General features: G+C 36.7%; 1 protein-coding gene across 2 annotated transcripts in view; it reads right to left on the minus strand.

Moving 5' to 3' along the window:
- Window positions 1-22,627, minus strand: part of RPS6KA5 (ribosomal protein S6 kinase A5) — a 67,183-nt gene that overhangs the window by 6,421 nt on the left and 38,135 nt on the right. For both annotated transcript variants that reach the window (XM_054275214.1, XM_054275215.1), the window contains 7 exons: window positions 20,895-20,998; window positions 12,190-12,340; window positions 10,849-11,010; window positions 9,508-9,633; window positions 8,639-8,772; window positions 5,457-5,550; window positions 3,066-3,236 (listed from right to left, as the gene is read on the minus strand). In XM_054275214.1, the coding sequence (XP_054131189.1) occupies window positions 3,066-3,236; window positions 5,457-5,550; window positions 8,639-8,772; window positions 9,508-9,633; window positions 10,849-11,010; window positions 12,190-12,340; window positions 20,895-20,998 (942 nt within the window). The remainder of the gene's footprint in view (window positions 1-3,065; window positions 3,237-5,456; window positions 5,551-8,638; window positions 8,773-9,507; window positions 9,634-10,848; window positions 11,011-12,189; window positions 12,341-20,894; window positions 20,999-22,627) is intronic.

Raw genomic sequence — 22,627 nt, forward strand, 5'->3', positions numbered from 1 at the left:
TCCTCAGACAAAAGAAAATTTTCTTAAGCTTCCACTTCCTTCTGGCATGTTGTGAACAACAGCTTTCTTGTGTGGGGGATTCCCACTGCTCCTTCTGTCTTGTGACTGAACAGTTTTTGGTACTCAAGTGGTACCACAGCATTGCCATGAGGACAACAATGCACCAGAGTCATTTGAAAGAGGAGGATGGTGATAAAAAGGTGCACCTTGGTATGAAGTGGTGTTAAGAAGTGCACCAACAGCTCAGAGGTTTCACTGAGAGCTGTCTGGCATGGGTGGCAAAGCCAGTATGGATGGATATGTGCTCTGACAGAAACCTGGGACTGACAGCATTCAAGCACTGAAGGTATCAGTCCCACCACAAACCTATTCCTTACACCAAGGCAGAGACATTAGTACAGTAGTCCCTGAGAACTCCAGCTTTACACACTGGAATGTGGCACTTTGGACTTGAGGACAGACAAGCTGTTATCAATTTGGAAAATATAAGGCAATCTGCTTCTTTTTTCTGCCCTGAATATTTGTATTTGCCAAGAAAGATACAAGAGGGAAGCTAAGTCACAGAAAAACTGAGGCCAAGAAGAATCATAAGCCAATTCTACTCTTCCCTTCATCTTCTGAGAGAAGAGCATCATTTTGCTACTTCCTTATTGCTCAATTTATGAATGCTAGAAAAATCTCAATATTAGAAATCCTATAGTCTTATCTAACCTTGTAATACAAAAGGTGAATGAGTCACACAAAGTAATTAATTTCAAACTCATTAACAAGGGTAAAAATGATTGCTAGACTGCCAGCAGATCAATAAGGAGAACCCGAGACCATTCATTATGGACAAAAGAAAATAGCTGCTACAAAACAGTATTTTAGTATTTTTGCTTTTTGCACTGCTGATATAGTTTAACGCACATTCAGAGAAGTCAGTTTTTAATTGTTGTGTAAATGGATCTACAGGAAGCCTAATTTCAGCAAAAATATTCATACAAGGACAAGTGATTAATATAATAGCCTTTTTTCTATGGTGATGTTATATAGTCTACAAGAAAATAAAGAATTAATAACATTGGTTTTAAAAGACCTTTCTTATGATAAAAATTAAATTGGTTATGCATGGAAATAAAGGTTCAGTCCAAGTATTCTACACTGGGTTCAGGTATTTCTGTTAATGAGGCAAATTGGGCATATTTCAGAACTCTCCTATTCCCCAAATATTTACAGCTATATTTCACATTTATTTTAGGATATATAAACAACATTCTTGCACACTTCTTATGTTTTGTTGTAATACCTTTAGAACCCAGTTCACAGATTAATGATCACAGAAACAGTCCTCAAATCCTCTACTGAGAAGCTTCAAATATGGTCACATATGCTACACAAACTCTTTATTCCTATGAATTGTCTACTTTCTATCCAGCACTTTTCCTCTGTTTTGTAGACCAACATATGTGATCTAATTAGTACTGATAAACAGAAGTCTTCCAGTCCATGAAATTCAAAGTCTCACTGTTAGTTACATTTAATCAGCCATACTTTAAAAAAAATAATTATCAGTAGCACATTAGATTGCAAAGCTGAACAGCAAAAAAATCTGACTGGACTTCTTAGAAAAGCAAGAAGGATTTCCTATATATCTTTTTACAGAGAAATGCACTAACCATATCTATACTGGGAAACTTGCATATCCCATACTAAGTTCATGTCAGAACCTAAAATAGTAACTTTCAACACAGGCAAGAAGGAGACAAGCAGCTTAAGTCCAACTTTGTGGAGGCAATGGATTCTGCAAGCTGTTTGCTAACCCTTCATTACTTGACTTCCCAGACTTCTGTTCTTGAACATAATGTAGAATTGAAGACTGCCTAATTTACCTTACAGCTGAAGCTTTGCTTCACTGTGCCTTATATTCAAAGTGAAAGTAAGACTAAGATGATAAGAATAGAAGAGAGAAAGTGGGGTCGGTTTCATCCTTTTAATTATTACTTGTTTCAAAAATAGTTTTCTTACCCTGGCAATGTGACTCTTGGAAAAAGTTTCTCTGATGATTTTTCCAACTCGCACATTAGAATTTCAAAATAGTCCCTCTTTAACTGTTTACTTACAACAGGAGCCCAGGACAGAGTTTCTTTCAAATTCATACACTTTGGATTCGCTTTCATAAACAACTAGCAACACCTAGAAGACTTCTTTACCAGTTGAATTGGAATTATTATAAAATACCAAGTCTTTCATATCACAGAAAGTATGTTACAGTAAGACAAAACATCAGTAGGAATGGTGGATTATTTTTTAACTCCAGCTACAAAAGGAACAGCTATTTCCTGGGGTATGATGGCTGTCATCACCCTACAATAAACATCCTTACTGGATGAATCAACATTAATCTACACTATTTTCAGGCTGAGAAAACGTACATCCCAACCCATTGCTGGCAAAAGCACCCAAGAAAACACTGGCTCCAGGAAGCAGAACAAAGCCAGTGGTCAATCTTATAATAGTAAACTGAATGGTCTAGAAGTCATGATGCTGCTGCACAACAAAAATATCAGAAAACAGTTACTGAAAAACAGATATTAATAAATTGTTTCTTTTGGGAAACTACCGAACTCACTGAACTCACATCACAATCTCTCTTAGTGCTCATTTTGTACTTAACTGGAAAAGAAGCCCTACTAAGGAAATTATGATCAAACAAAAGATGGAAATGTACAGGCAAAATACCCAAGCAACCTAGCTCTGCTTATGAACTGCTTCACACAATAAATATGTGCTAGTGAAAAATGTCCCCATATAGGCAAAGAATGTTTTTGAACAAGTTAAGAGTAGAGATTGCTTACAGTTACTTTTACCTATGAACAGAAAAATATCTACAGAATTTGTTAAGCTAAAGTACAGAGTTTGTTAAGTAAAACACCTAATTAAAAATACAGAAGTAGAAAACTCTGTAACAAAGGCTGGAGAAACAGAGATACACATTCCAGACATTTAATAACTTATTGTCTAAACATTATATATATATATATATATATATATATATATATATATATATATATACGTCACTATACCTCAGGTTTCAGATCTCTGTGGACTACTCCCACATCATGCATATGGCTCACTGCTGAAACAAGCCTGCGCATAATGTGACTGGCTTCCGTCTCACTGAAATGTTTCTTCTTCTGAATACGTTCAAGCAATTCTCCTCCCTTCAGCAATTCCATTACCAGGAATGTGTGAAGCTGAAACAGTAAAAATACAGCATGTTAGCAATTTAACATTCCAAACCAGCATTCACTCAGGAGTTAGGTGCCATTCTGACAGGTTCTCAATGTTTGAAGAAATAGCACTGCTGCTTGTAGTAATTTGGAAGACCAAAAAAAAAAAAGCACCAAATCTCAGATGGCATTTTTCCCATCAGTCTTGTTGAGACTGAAGAATAATGTGTTCCCATGTGCACCCATATTTATTAACAGAAATGCAATGCCATCAGCTAAATGTACACATTTGTAGGGAGATGAAAAAGCTTTACTTAGTTTAACAAGTAAAGCTGGAAAATGTGAAACTTTTGCTGCTTAAGCCTGTTCTGATATAAGGATATGTATCTATTAAAATGCATAAGGACTTAAATGTTACAAAATCCTTTAAAAGCACTCTGAAACTCAATCTCTGAAATAAAAAATTATCTAGAACTTGTGATTTTATCCCCTACAGAGTAGTAGCCAAAAGTACTCCATCATTAGAATTACAATAGATATCTTCCCAAAATTTAAAGAGCATTTTTTTAAATTAAAAAAGCAATGAGTTTTTAGAAAGCAATAAATAAGCAGGGGCCTAGACAACATTGGCACACACTCAACTGCAATTCAAATATCTTGCCATTAAACAATCAGCAGACTTCTCAGAACAAGGAAGTAAAGTCAGCATTCTGAAAAGGCAATGGATGTGGGCATGCCATGGCTTCTAGCCCTTCCCTCCCCTGAATGACAGTAACAAAAGTAGTATTTGCAAGCACAGCAAAAAAGTTCTGGGAAGTGGCCAAAAAACGGAATTCAAAGCAATATTCAAGAAGGTGCACACTATATATACCAAAGAACAGAAGCAGAGCTATGTGGACAGAAAATAGTAACACTTAGAACAACCAAGGTATACAGTAGTGCTTGAATGATCTCCTCTCCTGCAATTTTCTTTATGCCTTGGGAATATCTGATAGGGAAGTTAAAAAGGAGAAAGATTTTTTTCACTAGAAAACTTCTGGCTCACCAAGAGACTGCAGCCCAATATTATATGGTTGGAATACTAATACTGAATTTGTACAGACTGATATCAGAACAAGTTAAAAACTGGAACTTCTTTTTATTAAGACAAACTGCAGAAAGGTCAAAACTAGAACATTCCTTCCAGTTTTGGTCTTCAGAATATTGTGCACAAGTAATCTGAAAGGTAACATCTGAGAGCTACCAGAAGTAGCTAAAAATACAGCGGGTTGCTTGGTTGAGAGCAGCCTATTCAGTGGCACAGCAGTCTGGAGAACCATTTTTTTAGATTTAGCATATTCATTTTACTCAAAGGAAACTGAAAGAAATGTCCTGTTCTACACATGTGCACTCATACTGTGCATATATGTAAAAAAAAGGGTCATTAAAAATTACAGTACAGACACTGTATCCTCTCAGTAAATTCTGAGGTGCTCTACATGAGCTCTCTGCTGGTCCCAGTACAAATAGCAGGAGGGAGACAGACTGGGATATGTGGAGAGGTAAGAGACCACTTGTTCCACTACAAAATCTATCGACCAACACAGAACAACAGAGTAGTCTAGGTTGGAAGGGAGCTGTACAGGACATCTGGTCCAAAACCCTAGCTCAAATCAGGGCCAGCTTCCAATTCAAATCAAATTATTTTTTATTCCATGCTGTAGAGTCTGCATTCCATTAAAGGAAAAAGACAGTTAAGGTATCTAAGTAAACTGATCTTAATGGATTTTCAAATAGAAGCTCTACTTTTGCATTTGGTCATCTGGCAAATTATTTGGTTATCTCCATTAGGTTACTAATGTGTAGGAAAAGATACTAAATATAATCTTCATTTACAGCATTTATAAATTAATTCACAAATACTGTTGTAAGATTTATAATGATTCTGGGACAAAGGTGATAACACATTTCAGTATCATAGATACAGAAATTGGGCCATGAACACATTGTATGATGGCAAACAAAAACAAAACAGAACAATGAACAGAATTCAAGCCTCTAATTTTTTCGCATACTGTTTTGATTTGCTAGAGTAACTGCAAGATTGTTAGAATGCACAATTTCTGCTTCATTTTCTATACTGACTAGACAAAAGCCTAGGAAAAAAGTTGTCTCAACAGTTACAGAATGCTTAAGTCCAAAAAGCTCTTGGAAAACATATGGCAGTACGTTTGGTAGGTGTTGATTACAGTTTCTTCAAAATACCTGGTCATGAAAAACTTCATGTAACTTCACTACATTCGGATGTCCCTCGCAGAGCCTCAGAGCTGTTATTTCTCTCTGGGTGTTGGCTTCCATTCTGGAAAAATTGAGCAGTCATCTTGTACCAATTTTACTGAGCAAATTGCACATTCCAAGTGTTATTTTTAACTGTTTGCAATCCGTATTTTTTTACTATTACAACCACTTGAACACAATTAAGTGCATATTAAAATTAAGTGGAGAAAAACCTCTCCTCATAACCCTGCAATTTAGTCCATCAAAAAACCCACACCCAATTCAAACAATGTTTTTAATGCAACTGCAACTTCCTACAGCAAAAGCTGATGTGATACAGAATAGTTTCAATCTAAAACAAACCATGCCCTTAGTCCAGAGCAATTTGACTTCACCTTTTTACTACCAATATTTGTTAGTTCACCTTTATCTTGGCCCAATCTTTTTTCCATTCTTAATGGGGACAAGTACTTCCAAAATGATATAGAAACTACGAAATTTACTAGAAAAAGAGTAACATCATCTATATATGAAATGTGTTATTCAAAAAAAAACCCTCAACAGAGCATTGTAAAAATCTGAAATAGAAGAGATAAGAGACTATTTCCAGAGAAAACTCATTGCATAAATTCCCTTTCAAGTACTGAAATCTATAGCCATAAAAAGTGAAAATGGTGAGTGTCATAAAAACTACATGAATGGTGACAGAGCAGAACATTTTTTTCTGCTAGTTAAATATACTGATTTACTTTTGGCAAATAATACCTGCAAATTTCTGCCAAAACTCTCTCTGAGGAAGGCAAATCCTATAATGATCTAGAGAATGGCTTTACAGGCAACAGATACAGAGAGAATCTTTCACCACATATTTTATTTATTTCTGGTTGCTTTTTTCTCCTAATTAGAATGAGAACTACAGTGAGAATTCTGTGCAAGAGAATTCTGCATTTCTCTAGGCTTCATATAATCAACAAGTAAACTAAGCTGTTCCACCTGCATCTCTAATGCTGAAATTTTTTAACTGAAAGTGACTTCTAGTCCTTTAAGGAATTAAAAAACCTGACTCACAGTCTTTCCCCCTAAACTACTATCAGAAGGAAGCAGATCTTGGAAACAGATGAAAAAGATTCAGCATCATGAGCACAAATCTTTGAAATCTGTATGTGGACTTTTCTGAAATTTTCCCCTTTGTAAATAGTTACCATCTCAGATTGTAAGCAACCTTGAGAGAAACAAATGGGATGCTCTGAAACAGTGACTCAAGCAAGTTTACTTTGTTTCAGTGGTCAGACATACAGAGAAACCTAAAAATGTTGGCTGGGGGCAGGTCCAGCACTATTAAAAAGGCAGAGGAACTGTGCACCTGAGCTTTCACCCCAAGTATCATGAAAAGGTTTCCCTAGATGTAAGATTCCCTTTTTGGGCATGTTTGCCCAGTAGGAGTGAAAGACTGACTTTAAGGCAAAGAAGTTCCTATAAATTTATTATACTTTTCCTTTTAGTAAGATTTAGTGGCATGATCCTCAGAGCAATATTACTTACAGATTCTAATTCAAGTTGGGTTTTGGCCAACTGTTCAGAGTGTGGGTTTACTGCTAACTCTAAATACTGTACAAACATGCTGAGTCTGCTCACACCCTGCAATCCTAAAAAAAATTTCATAAATCTCTGTATACAGCGATTTTAGCTTCATTTAGCCTGAGCCACCAAGATGAAGGAAAAAGAGCAAAAAAAAACCTGATGAGTAATATAATTCAGGGACATAATTTCTAGAACTTAAGTTCCAGGGGAAAAGTCAATACTGGTCTGCTCAGTAATCCAGAAACAAAATGCACATTATGTCAAAATGAGATGGGAGCACTAACCTACAGCTCTGCTGGTATCACAGAAAAAACTTCTGAGTGTAGACACATGGAAGAGATCTCCACACTAAAATACCCAATGTAGGTGTCTACCACACACCACTTAGGGTCTCATTATAATGAGTGAAATTCCCATGAATCCATCTTATAGGGTGAACTAGTTCACTGTAACATACATACCTAGAGTAGGATTCAGTGGCCTAAGCATAGGAAGAAGAGCCTGGAAGATGACATCAGCCATGAAGACATCTACAAAAAGGTAGCAGTCACAAGACTGATGGGAACCAGAGGACAGAGAAGACACCAACAGATGCTAAAATGGCCCTATGTAGAGGTCTATGTTTAAGTTACTGAATCCCACTTCTAGTGCAAGACAGTTTTAGGCAGGCTTCCACTAATTCAGCAGACTCCACAAAACTAACTCAGACACCTACACTTCAGCTTCTTGTTCTTGAACTTGTCCTAATCAAAAAGTATATGATGAAATGACAGACACTTAGGTCTGGCAAACAGCTTCTTCTAGAGTCTGGAAAAACAGAGGTACAGCCAAATGTCTTGGGCAAGAGATCACTGAACTATCACCCTGACAGCAGAACATTTCTACTCTCCTGTCAGCATTCTGCAACACACTAAGGATGTACTTAGTAATGAACTCTGTAAAATGAAGGCAAAAATCTATCTGCTACTCAAAGAATCCCTTATCTTTATTCTTCTCTGAGCAGAAACTCAGAGAAATCCATTCTGGAGGAGAACCAGATGGTACCCGTGTACAAAGCAAATCAGCTGCTTCCATTGTGGTGTTCTCTTCAGAACATCCAGGAAACAAGATACAACTTACAATTCCATAGTCTAATTCCATTTTATACACATACACACACACTTAGATCTGAGGCAACCCACACTGCAGACTATTCCTAAAAGTAGTACCCTAGGCAATCAGTTGGGCTGCTAAAGAGAGGGAGCTAGCTTAAGCCTACATTCAGTTCACCTAAGTGTCAAGATAAAAGAGCCTCATACCTTTATTTGTTAGGAGCAAAATTAGTGGAAATAATGATAGAATACAACTAGGAACCACAAAAGTACTCTCTAGGTTTCTTCTTGTGTCCCAGCTAGAATAACATTTTATTTCAAAAGACTCTCAGAATCTTTTAAAGGTCAAAAGGTTACAATAAGTTTCTGTAGATTCACAGAACAGGAAATAATTTTAAAGCTATTTTTCCACTTCCAAAAATGTAGTGAACATTATTGTACTCGATGGGCGACAGTAAGCAAAGAAAATATTTGTATTGTCTTATAGAATATTTATACCTTTTGCTAATTATTTTTACTGCATACTCTTGGCTAGTTTTCTTGTGTAAGCATTTTCGACAAATGGAAAAACTTCCTTCTCCCAATGGTTTCTCTTTCAGATCCAGTTCATAATGATGATAAAATGGAGAGTCCTGTTAGGAAACTGTCTGTATTTAGTTTTGCAGAATACTTTTAGTATACACAGTCAAAGACAAAGAGTAAAATTTCATGAGAATTTTTCATCTATATTTAAAACTGCAAAAGAGCTCTCTTTTTATTAAAATATAATCAAATTTTACTGAATAAAATGCATATACATTATTCTAACAATCAAAGAGTAAAGCTTACATTACATTAAACAAACAATCACTAAATAAATCATTACTACTATAACAATTGAAGATACAAAATATTCAGACAAACAGGATCAAAGGTGGTCATACATACATTTACCCACAAAACTATGTACTCATTTGAGGACATCACAATAGCATGTGCTCTTATAAGGCTTCACACAACTATATGCTCTTTTGGGTAAATATAACATAGATGGAATTATTATATAATAAAGTAGCTTCAGAAATATCTATAGTGTTTAGCTGAATAAAAAGTATCAGGTGTCTTATTATTATTATTATTACTATACTTCTGGAAAACTAGACTATCATCTCATTTTTCAGATTAAACTTCAACCATTTCTTAATAGTATCACATGCAAGATGTGATGGATCATCAGATGCTTGAATCATCTGAGGAGCCATTACAGAGAGTTAATAAATGAATGATGACTATTTTGTAATCCATAGCCTAGCTTATGATTGCTGCTTGGGAAGTTACACATAGTTTTAATTTAACCAAATTAATTTAAGTCTTGATATTATTATTACCTTCAACATAGCACTTCTGGCAATAGTTGTCATTCCAGGTCTCTCATCCCCCACATAAAACTGGAAGGGATCTACTGTAGCTGCATTGCGTTTAAACAAAATAGATGGTGCAACGAAAGAATATCCCTGTGAAATTAAAACATCAGAGAAGGGCACAGCTTGATACTGTTGCACATAAACTACCATGATACATATGAAACAACAGAAGATTCAGAAGAATTTTTCAATAAATCAGAATTTTTTGTATCATAATAGAGAAATTGTGACTTACTCTGTTCAATATGAATAGGCATCTTCCTGGAATTAGTTATATGATCCTCCACAGTTAGAGACAGAACAATAATACTACAAGAATTCTAATTAATGTTAATCTGGCTCAGCTACAATTGCTTTACAATAGTGATAAAGGCTTGGACTTCAAACTAGCCAGCCTCCCATGACACCTTAAAGTTAAGGCATGAAATAGTTTGTATTGTGATGTAAGCATCGAACAATTTTAAATGGATAAAATTTATATCAATATGTGTGGGCAATGATGTGCCCAGTTTGAGTATCATAATAACAGCTGTGACTACCACTGCAGGGTGAATCAGATGTTATTAAGACACAAATAACCTGCTTGCTACAGTCACTGTGAATCTAACAAGATCCAAAATATGACACTACATTCCTCTACCCTGAGGATTAAGCTGCTCAAAAACAGACAATAAAAAACAACAAAGCGCAACAAGGGGAAAGAGAAGGCAATCCAAACTGCTGTTCACCTCTGCAGTTTTGGTACCAAGTTGGTTGCACATGAGCTGTTTCTGCCCATTTGACACCCAGACTGTGTAGTCAAGAAGGGATCATTCTTTAATAGCACAGAAGGAATGGTAAGGAAAGCTTTGTACTCATCTGGAAACATCAGCTGAGTAACTACAGCACTCCTACAAAACGTGGAATTTCAGCTCCCACTTTCCAAAGGATTACTTCAACTAGCATATAATGTGGAAATGGGTGAACTAAATTGCTCTTGTCAAAGCTGGCAGCTCAGGCTGATGGAGTCAAGATGACAAGACTCAATGTATGAAAAAATAAAGAACAGACTGACTTTAGTCCAACAAGTAGGATATTCAGCTGGGAATGGAGAAACAAGGAATTTCCTATTTGCAGTAGGACTGTTTCCACCTTTCTCATTTTGCAATTATTGAGCAAAAAGCCCTGGCAACTGGGATTAGAAGGTAAGCAATTAGTTCCAAAAACTTAATAGGCAGGAGGTGAAAAAAAAGCTATTTACACATTAGGAATTGTTAAAAAATAATTTAAAATAATTTTCTTTAAAAAACTGAGTTTTGAAAATACCTGAAATATTCTTTCAGAAGTCTGAGGAGTTGCTGCAGGAGAGTATGTTGGATCCATTTCTGTAAACTCTTCTGCAAAATTACTGACATCCAATTCATCTCTGATTACTGGTTTAAATGGAGCTGGTATTTTTTTGGCAGCTAAGTCCTCCCAATTCATATTCTAAACAAAAAAATAGGAAAATAAATTTAATTAAATGAAAATTTTACAGAATGATATTGGAAAGAGAGCCTTGTCACATCACACAGTCTAACTCCCTTTGCCATTTTCCACAGGCTGATGAAAAACATTCAAATTATGCTCTACTAATTTGTTTAGTTAAAGCCAAAGCTCTTAGTATGCAGACAGAATCCAAAAAGAAATTCAACATAATTTAACAGTGGAGATGTGCCAAACAATTAGCGTGATGGTCCCTGAATTTCTGCCTCTATTTCAGAATAAGCAATATTTATATTTTCATTAGCCACAACGCATGCATGTAGTATCTTCTAGTTTTCATTGCCAATTTCTATGCTTTATTACTGATGTCAGCTTTCAGAGCCCTGAGAGCATAAACCTCCAAATTCTTACTTGCAGGCATGACTAGAAAGAGGAAGCATAGAAATAGCAGATATGAGCAAACCGCCCTGTTACTGTAAAGGAGTGGAACTGAAATCAAGTAAAGAATAGAAAGTGTTACATGATGGCAAAATGCATCTCCCAAAACAAACAGTAAATTAAGGAAGCTTAATTCTGTTTAACTCTACTTAGCTTCAGAAGCACCATAAATACATTATTTGTTTTTTCAAAGAAATCACACAATTTTAACCACATTTAATACAGATATTGTATGCAAATCCAATCTTCATCATGGTTTGAAAGCAAACATTAAGACACTGAAATCTGAACAAAATTAAAATTTACTGTACAAGACTAAAGATTCAATTAGGCCAAGGTAAATAGAGGAGTTTGGTAAATTTTATTAATATTAAAATTTTTACTAATAATTCTAGTGCCAATCTTTAAAAAAATCCTTTCAAACAAAAACCCAACAGACAACACAACACAATTTCAGTGTTTTACATTAAACCTTCTGATTTCAGCAGTGTTTCCTTTAGCTTCTTCAAGTAACTGATAGATACAGACAGAATATATTAAAAACCTAGCACGCCCTTCTAATACACACAAAATCCATACATACAAACACATGGATATTTTTACTAACTTCAATGCAATTATTCATGCAACTAATAGGTCTTTAAGTTGTTCTGTTAACAGAACAACGGAATTTCCTTAGACTTTGATTTCACAGGCACTAATTCAGAATAAGTGGGATCTGGTGAGTTTTGTTGTTTGCTTTACCTGGAAAAAGGGATGCTGTTTGATTTCATCAGCATCAGTGGGACCACAACCTAGCCTCTTCTTGGGGTCTTTCATTAAAAGACGCTGAATTATATCCTTAGACAGAGCACTCATTTCTTGTGGATAAGGTGGCTCACTTTTTAATATTCTCCTTTAAAACAAACAAAATAACAATGTGGAAGTTACTTAAAATGTTGAGAGCTAAAGAGTTACCATACTAATGGAAGCATTAACATTTCACTTAAACTTCTATTGTACCCAAAAGCAGGAGGATGACAAATATGAAACCAAATTTTTTAAAGGTTTAAGGAATTGTGGACATGAAACAGAACATCTGAAGAGATAAATTATGGAACTCAATACACAAAAGGAGAACAATCCTCATTTCACATACTGAGTTTACTATTCAAAAGAAATCATAGTTGAAACAGATAGCTCCACAAAGAAATCAACTTGATGACTAATAGTAGTCAAAAAAAAAAATTCCAACATTAAAATGTATTAGAAATTAAAAAAAAAAGTATTTGGGCCATTGGAGGATTGCCTTCACCCTCCGTGTCATGTGCAGTGCTCATGCCCTTTTCTGAAATGAAGGCACTATAACTGGAAAAGTTTTAGAGAACAGTAATAAGATCAATCAGACATAGAATGTGTTTTATAGAGAGTTTTATAAAAAAGCTTACTGAAAAGATGACTCAAGGGAGCTGGGCAGTGCTTCCCTCAAAATGGTAAAGTAAACAGAGACCTCACCACTTTTTCAATACAAGAACTAGAAACTATCATGTTGTGCCAATGGAAGTCAAAACCTTGGAAGCCTAAGTAGAATCACATTTCAAGTCCTATCTTTTATATCTGCAGTCCCCACAGTTGTATAGAAACAGGTAGGAAAGCTTTCCTTTAGTTACTCCAAATCTAAATACTGAAGCTAAGGACCCTAAAGGAAAGTAACCCATCCAAAGACACATGAAGATGTTTAAAATAGAGACACAAAAAACCTTTCAGCATACAGAATCACAGAATAGTTGAGGTTGGAATGATCTCTGGAGGTCATCTGGTCCAACTCCCCCTGCTCAAACAGTTACCTAGAGCCAGTTGTTCACCACCATGGCCAGAAACCCTTTGAGTATCCCTAAGGAGAGAGATTTCACCCCCTCTTTTGGGAAGCCTGTGTCAGTACTTGGTCACACTTGCAGTAAAAAGGTGTTTCCTAGTGCTCAGAGGGAACCTCCTGTGTTTCAGTTTGTGGGCCCTATCTCTGGTCCTGTCACTAAACACCACTGAAAGAGCCTGGTTCCCTCTTCTTTGCGCACTCTCTTCAGGCATTTATGCACATTGACAAGGTATCCCTAAGCCTTCCCTTCTCCAGGTGGAAGAGCAACAGCCTTCTCAGCCTTTCCTCATTGTCATCAGCCCTTTGCTAGACTCTCTCCAATATGCCCAATATATCACTCTCAGGCACTGGAGAGAGCAGGAGTGGAACTAGGACTCCAGATGTGCCTCAGCAATGCTGAGTAGAGAGGAAGGATCATATCCCTAAGCTGATGACACTTTGTGTAATGCAGCCCAGGATCCCATTTGCTGCCTTGCCACAAGGCCACATTGCTGGCTCAGGTACAGCTTGGCGTCTACATAGATTGATGCATACTCTCACTATGGTGACCTCATAGTAGGGCTTAAAGTGCCTCCACTAAACACAAACTGAAAGGTTTTGAAGCCAAGAGAGACTGAGGCTGAAATGACATGAATTTGTGGCAATAGTCAGATCTCAACTATTGTATGTTTCTGCCAGAGCTTAAGTTGATCACTGCAGGACATTCCTAAATTTTGTTCAGTTACTGCATGACACATCCTTAGAGTCAGTTATCCCATGAGAAAATTTTTATCTTGAAATGTCTAGCTTCTTGGATTAGTCCAAAAATAGATGCAAACAGATTGCTTCCTAAATAATCCTGTTCTGGCAGTGTGGAAGAGCAAAACCAAGTTCAAAATGTGCATATCCCAGGGGTAGCTTCTACAGACATAGTATCCAATTTCAAGCAAACAAAAAGACAAAGCAAGCTAACCTCTTGGTTTTAGTATCTCCTTGCTGAAAGGAGTTAGGAAAACAGTCTGAGATTTAAGATGGTGTAAAGGTCTAGGATTGTTTTTTTTAAATGATATATATCTGCCAGTAAGGGTCTAAATCACAGCCTTTCTGCCAGCAGAAGTAACAGCAACCATAAAACTTCTCTTCAACTTCTGGACACATTTAATGTTACAGAACAGGAGAAGAAAGCACAATATTATCAACTGATTTTTTAGTTAGGGATGTTAATACCAAATTTAAGCATCACTAAACAAGAGTATTCTTATACTGCAGGAGTGGTGGTGAAGTAAAGACTCAGTCTCTTCTGAAATCACCCAGTTTCAGAAAGTGGAAGCAGGTAAGGAAGTAAGAAAACTTTCCTGTTGTAAAGATAGAAGACAGGACACCTTGATAGAAAAATTACTTTACTTACAGGAGGGCCAATGTTTTCATAGTTTGAAAATCACTGCATTTAGATAAGTCTGAAGAAGCTTCTTTATCAACCTTTCTGATCAAAAAGAAATCAGAAAGTTATGTAACAAAGATTCTGGAAAACAACACGTTCTCTTTGGGCACTCAGAAGGGAGAAAAATCCCTCCAATCTGTATGTTTTGAAATTGATTTCTAAAGCAATGAGATTGAAACTCTGCGATGTCCTTAGTAACCAAATTCTAGAGCAAATTCTCTTCCACACACTCCAGGAACATCCTAAACTGTTTCCTCTCTGTTGTACTGTATTTCCAACAGATGTACAGTTTTACATTGAGAAGTATCTTCCAGCTCTTGACCACCCAAGAACTCTGCAGAAAAGGCAGCATTTTGCCATGTTCCATTACAAGGAGATCCACATAAATTGCCAGTGGCTTTAATTCAAAAATACTTTTGAGGTTGACTGATACTGGAAAACACTGATGACGCTCTGGATTGGTTCACAGAACCATATTACAGAAGTAATGAAGACCAAAGCTACCTTCTTTAGAAGTTCCAGGAACCACATAAAATTATAATGGAATTGAAGTATGTGAAGCTGCAATTATTAGGATGTAATCAAGCTGCCAGAAAAGAAAGACCAGATTGGATCAACATGTGAGAGAGCAGAAATTTGTGAAGCAGCTTGATCAAGTGTAGAGAGTCTGGTTTCACTAGTTCAGCATTACTGAAGTGCTGTACTGAAGGTTACTCAAGGCTCTAACAGTAGCCCATACAGTGTTCAGAGGAAGGAAGCTGCATGTATCAAAATCCTTTTTGGAATGTGTGTGCTACTGTAAAGAAGCTACGGCCTTTAGCATTAATAATCCTTTCCTTTTCTCAATCACTACCATCCTTTTGTACATTTCATGTTTATGGGGTTGTCCACATTGTTTATGGCAGTGATCCAGTAACAGTGACAGACACAAGCAGGAAGAATTAAGTACCCCAAGTGGCAATTGGGAAAGCTGAAGGAATACTCTGCTGTATTTATTGCTTTTCCTGGCCTGGTATAAGCCCTCTGAGCTGGGGCAAGCTGAGATTACCCTGCTGATGAGAGAACTCTGGCTGTACTGAACACTCAGAGAAACCTCTCCTTGCATATGTCAAGAAGTTTAATTCTACATGAATCATTTCCATCTTACCCATCTCTATGGCAGAGTATGCAGAACTAGGAGCAACCTCACTGGTATTGTTTTTCAGGAACTTGGCCTCTGATGAGTTTTCCCATTAAAAACTACAGACCAAGAACACATATGATAATGCAAAGGACACACTAATGGTTGATAAAGAAGAGAAGGGGATCCCAAATCTAATTCTACAGTACCTTGAGAATTGCATGTCTTATGATGACAGTCTATTCCCTGACCCTCTGCTTTATGCCCAAAAATGGGTGTTGTATGTTTAAGGTGGGGGTCAGGGTGGGGGGTTGAACCTTGGGCTCCTTGGCAGATTTTTTTCAAAGCCTCAGTCCCCAGGTGCCCAGGCTGCTGAGGGAGTGGTTTTTTGCTTGGCTAGCTTGATTTTTTTGTTAGCCCAGGCAAGAAGTTTTTTTTCCCATTTTCCCAGCCTTGAAGAAGCTGCAGTAGCAATCCTTCAGCAACTTTTCTTTCATAAACTGGACAGTTTGTTTAATTGTGAGACCAGAGAAAAAGGGATCTGCAAGACAGGAGTTGGTCAGGACCAGCGGGAGTAGAGGGGCCGCTCCATCTTGGCCCTACAGAAAAAGCGGAGCTGCTGAGAGAGAGCACACCAGCCCCACCTGCTTCATCTGCTGTGAAGAAGGGACCAACATCAAAGACTTCTCATCTATTTGCTCAAACTGCTGTTTGAATCTCCTGTTTTCAGATTTCTGGGTTTTTTTCCCTGAGAGAGGAGCCACTATCTTCTACCTACCATGTGGTAAGCTGGTGGGTTTTTGTGTTTTGGTTTTTTCCTTCTTTCCTTGTCATTCTGGGTTTTTGTTCCACTGCAGGGGGGAGAGGGGGTAAGGTCTGACAGTTTTATCTTTAGCATTTATTTACCTTTTTCCTGTGCCTTGTGGGAATTCTGTCAAATAACCATTGGAAAAGGCTTTTTCACTTTCATCCACAAGTATACATTTCCTATTGGTGGAAAGGGATTGTTGGAACCCTTTTTAGGGGAAACAACCTGTTCCAGAGTGTTTTCTCCTAAACTTGTCTCTAAATTGAGACATTATGTTATAAGCACCATCAAAAATATACATATCCATCTGAATGTACAGGGAATAAGAGAAAGCAACCCCAAGCTGTAACCCTGTTAAAGGGCAAATGTAAAAGACTTCTAAAGCAGAGTTTTCACCCTCATACCTGAGAATGACCCTGTCACCTCTTGTTCTGAACTGAACTCTCTTGTTCTTCTGCTCCATCTTGGAGCAGTCAGATATGCATGCATAACCCTGGTTCTACACAAGTCAGAAACTGTGCTACAACACCTAAAACTTCCTTAAACCATCTGCTTTACTGAGTGGTTGAACAAATCTATAGGCAAACTCACTCAGGCACTCTGACATGCACCTAAACATAAAAATGCTTTACCCTATCGATAGGCAGCTAAAAGCTCTAGGACAAATACCTAGAAGAAATCATGCAAATTAGAAGTTGGATTTAATGACTGTTCCATCCTTTAAAAGATCGAGCAATCACTAGAGTGAGTCACTGATTTAAGAAGGAAATCAATAAAGAAGAGCATCCCAGTACACAGATGTTAGGTGTCTTCCCAACAGCTCTATGAAGAAAAGGTTTCTTGCAGGATCATGGATGAAGTATCTCCACAGCATCCAAGAGACTGCCAGATTTCAGCTGTCCTCCATGAAGTTTAAATAATGTCTAACCAACTATGTTAAATAAAGACCACGGGCTGCTACTGGTGTTAGTATGCTAATATGGCATCATATGCTTCTATAGATTATTTTATAGATGAATCTATGCATTTTAAAAATGTTTCTATCTATTCATAATCCTAAAGCTGGTAAGATTTTTTAAACTGCTGCACAGTTGCAGTTAGTACTAGTACTAACTAGTAAAGCTAGTACTCCAAAACTTTCCTGCTCATTTTATATCCTCTACATGACAGGACCCCCAAAAGTCAGCTCCCTAAAATGGATTTGTCTGTCTTTCAATTCAGCACTACAAACTACCCGTAGTCAAAGTGAAAATACTGGCTGCGTGGTCAGTCCCAGCCCTTGCCTATGCTTTTGCAGGATGGCTCTTATCTCTGGCTCTGCCGCAGTAAAAGTTCCGAATTCTCAAAATGAAAGGAAAATTCAGGAACAAGGGAAAAGAAAGGGGAGAGGGCACACTAGAAAAGGAGAGATATTGGAGAAGTTGTGACTTTTTTTTATTTGAGTTTAGTGCCCCATACACAAAGCATGTGAATGAGAAGCCTTCACAGACAGTGATAAAAGGCAACACTTGCACTTACTTAACTTGCATTTCCCATGAAAGAAGTCTACAGTGTTGCCAAAAAGATTATTATAGAAGAACAACACAATTTCTCATCAGAAAGAGAAAAAAAAATAGAAACTATACACTGTTTCCAACACAAGAATAGAACTCTCCTTGGAGAGATATTTTAGAACAAAGTTTCATTTTCAAATTTAACACCACACAACCATTGTGCCACATGAGGGAGTAAAATTATCTAAAAATATCTAAGATTACTTCCTACCTAGGTGAAATAAAAGAAGGACCTAGATCCATTTAAAAGATGACTTTTTTTCCCCCCTAAACTCAGAAAAATAAAACCATGCTTTCAACAGATAGGGAATTCATTTTTTTACTTGCTCACAAAGTCTGCTGCAATTGGCAAGTTTAAGCATATTTAGGTTAACCCATTTAATTTCGTGTTAGAACAACCTTGCTATCAAGAAAGAAGTTTGTACCAACTCCTATCTCTGTGCCAGTTATTTCATTATCAGGGGCAGCTGTTACTATTTGGTTTCTGTTTGCCTGCTCTTCCCTGCCCTCAGGCAAAGCTCCAAACACACTCCTGTTCTCCCAAGGCATGCAGCAGTCACCATAGCCCAGAAGGTTCCACACAGCTCAGGGCAGCAGCCAGGGCAGCAGCAATGCTCTCACATGTTCTTAAAAGGATCATAACATTCATGACATAAGCTGCAGACACATAACACTGAAATGATCCAAAAAAGAAACTGCTATCAGTGGAAAGGGTTTATACAACACTGCGTCTTATGAGTATAGGGGTAACACAAAAGAGATGAAATCTAGTCTGAAATGCAATCACCTAACTGGGAATAAGAAGATTTCAGCTATATAGCTGGGAGGAAGAACTACAAACCAGAGAGTCAGCAGTTGAATGTGACAGAAGAAGAAAAGGAGTTAGATCTATCAGACCAGCACTGGCATCAACAAGAGGAACCCAAGAAAAAGGAAGAAGTATTTTTTTGTTCAGATGGTAAATTATCCCTTCCGTTAACCAAGATCTGCTTGAAGCATCAACATGAATAAATTGTCCATATGTAAGAAAGAACAACAGAAGCTAAGTTAAGAACAGGCTTTTTCAGGAAACAGGAAGACTAGGGAACATTTTCACTATAGGAAACTGTAAGAATTTAGCTTCTAAATTTATCAAAATAAAAACTGAAATACCACAGGACTGTCTGTAAATGCATAGCATAAACATCCACCAGAACATAGACTGAAGAGCAACACAGTAAACTTGCCATAACTAAAGAAAGTAATTAGCTGTCAGAGCACAGATGTTAACAACCATGTAGTCATTCAAATTATCAGAAATATTATTATCTTAAAAAGCACCAAAGAGCCTACCAAAAGAAAGTCAAGTCCTGTAGAATACACAACTAAAAAGTTCCCATTTTTTGGGAAACAATATCTGTAAAGTTCAGTTTAAGGCTCTCTCTAAAAAAAAAAAAAAATTGTTACTCCTTCAGAGTCCCAGCTAGTAAATCTTGGGAATCAAAATTACCAAATTCAGCCATGGCATAAGTAATCAGTCAAGCAAACTTCTAACCTCAAATAGGGCAGAAAGAGATAACTGAAGTTTTAACTGCAATATAATAACCAAGCAGGTGAAGTCCTGAATTTTCTTTCATTAATGAACTCCTCCCTCCCCTGTATTTTTTCTACTGCCCGTCCTAGTTTCCTGTTTGCTGTGGTAGAGAAGTAAAAACCAATAAACAGGCTTTAATCTCCCAAGAAATTGCCTGAATTTATAACATAAGTAAAATAAGTTCTCTAAACAATTGAGGTATATTCTACCATCCATTATAACCTTAAATATCAAGTGATTTCAGGTGAGGGTCAGAACCAGGACAATACCTTCCAAGAGAAGCAAGACTATTTTTAGTTTGGGGACTGGACTTACAAGCTCATTTTGACAGCAGTTAGTAATTTGAGCAATTTAAGACCTCAACTTCCTGCTCCAATAGGAAGAAATCCAATAAAAGGAAATTTTTGTTTTGGGGGAGATTTCAGTAACATGCTTTGGAGAAGCTTATTGCTTTGTCTTTTAAAAATGCTCCAGTGCTTTTACACAGGTACTGAAAACAAACCTTTAGAGTGTGGAGATTACTGAATGTAATAACAAGTTTATATGCAAAAGATAAGAATGGTATAGTTTATTTCATTTCTGTAAGTATCACATCCATTTCTCCTCAGATACGCAAATGGGCTAGAAAAGATCTTTGTTTCATGCTACACACTAATAAAATTAACATAATTTGTAAGAAAAAGGTGGGAGTAGGGTACATTCTGACACTTTAAATGTGCAGCCTGCCAGAACAACCTAGCAAGAGCTGATAAAGTATCACTAGCTAAAGATATCTCTAATGTATTAAGATCTGGAATGTGATAATTCTATTTACATATACTTTGGTATTTCATTTGAGTTCCTTTTCAACAGTAAACATGCAACAGGGCTAAGTATCTACAAGGCTGTGGCTCCACTGTAGTTTAAACAAAACAGGCCTTTTGTAAAGTCAATTCTACTAGCTAATAAAAGCTATCTACTTTCCAATGTCATTCCAGTGAACAGAACTGGAGCACACAAAATGTTACCATGGCAGCATTTTCTTCCTAAATTTTAAATTAACAAACTCTCACAAAACATATATTATGGCATAAGAATCATCCGTTAGCAAGCACATATACTTCACTGCTTTGAATCTTACCTAGAAATCTCTGCTTGGGAATTCTTCTCTCCATCGACTGTAAATGGTGATGCTCCAGTTAATAATTCATACATAAGAACACCAACACTCCACCAATCAACAGCCTAGAGAACAACAGTAATTATGTATGTTATGATACATTGAAGGAAAATTGTTAACAAAAGAAGGAACAGAACAATCCACATAGAAAGCAACTAGCATAGGAAGAACCTACCTATATACAAACACAAAGGTAAATGGGATACAATGAAGCATAAACAACTGTGGTACTGACTGCAGGTATTTTCTGTGATAAATTAATTTTATACTGAAGTCTCTCCATTTAGCTTCTTCAACTAATTTCTCAAGCTTTCTACTAACTACTAAATTTTTTTTTGTTTTCCCAACAGAATTAATTTTGATTTTTAATACTGTGATGTGATATGAATTCTAATACACACTCAAAATAACAGAGGAACCTAAGGCTTGCTAAGAAGCAGTGGAACTTGAAGTTTTATGAGTTTGAGAACGAAATTAAGGAATATTAAAAAGGAAAATTTAAGAACACAGTCCATAGTTAATCCAGGCACTTGAAAATGCTATGAAATCATAGAATGGTTTGGATTGGAAGGGACCTTAAATTCCACCTTGTTCCAACACTCTGCCATGAAGGACAATCTGAAAATGAATGAAACTTCTGCTTTACTTACATTGGCAATATTAATACAATACAGGAAGACAACCAGTGAAATCCTAATAATTTGTCCACATATTTTACTTGGATTTGCTTCAAAATACACAGAAACTGATGTCTTATATATTCAGCCAAGAGTATCTAGAAGAACTACCTGCTGAAGTTTCTGTACTGTTACTGATTATCTTTGCAAATAAATAATTCTCAGAGAAAATACCAAAGAATTTCTTGTTGGCATGTGTTTTTCCAAAAGAAAAGGAGGATCTGCAGAATCAGAAATCCAACTTAAAAAAAATAAATACTGAAATACTAGAGCAAGTCCTTATGACAAACACTGCAATCGTCTTGAAGAGATTATAGATGATAAATATTGATTAATGAGAGCACAGCATACTAAAGCAATCTCGTTTTCTTTTTTTTAAGGTCTTTGAGTTGTTAGATATGCAGTAGGTATGAAATGCACTAAAAATCTTCTAAAATTACCTTACATGACATTGCCAACGGTAAGGTAGTGAATGTGTGGTGTAAACAACTAACATAACATACATAACACACATAACTGCAAAATCTCCCCGTTGATCAGCAAACAGTTGCCATCAAACAGAGAAGCTACTCCTTATAGAATACTGTATGACTCTGCACGACATCTGATGAAAGTATCAGACAGAACCAAAGATAACAGAACAGAGTTTCCTCTTTAAGTCAGCAACAAGACTGAATTTTTAAGCTCTGAGAAGCCAGAATCATAATTCAAGGTGACTGAGAAATTGGAGAGATGCTCTGGAGGTGGCATGACTAAACTAAGAGAGTGCAGGAAAGAGTTTCAATTTGTAAGTTTTTTAAATTCCATTTTTAATAGCAACTGGGCAAGCAGTACAGTAGAAAAAGATAAAGAGGTTATAGTGGAATTCAAGGTAGGTGTGAGACAATGACTAAGTGAAAAGAAAAAGCACACTCTATTTTATGTGTAGTAGAATAATCAGACAGGTTATTTTGCTCTACTTCAAACTGCCAGATCCCAGCTGTGCCCACTACAGTGCTCCCTAACTGAAGGTAAATT

Source organism: Melozone crissalis, unplaced genomic scaffold (genome assembly GCF_028551555.1).
Source record: "Melozone crissalis strain CALT ecotype California unplaced genomic scaffold, PUWL_Pcris_2 ptg000018l_1, whole genome shotgun sequence".
Classification (NCBI taxonomy): Eukaryota; Metazoa; Chordata; class Aves; order Passeriformes; family Passerellidae; genus Melozone; species Melozone crissalis.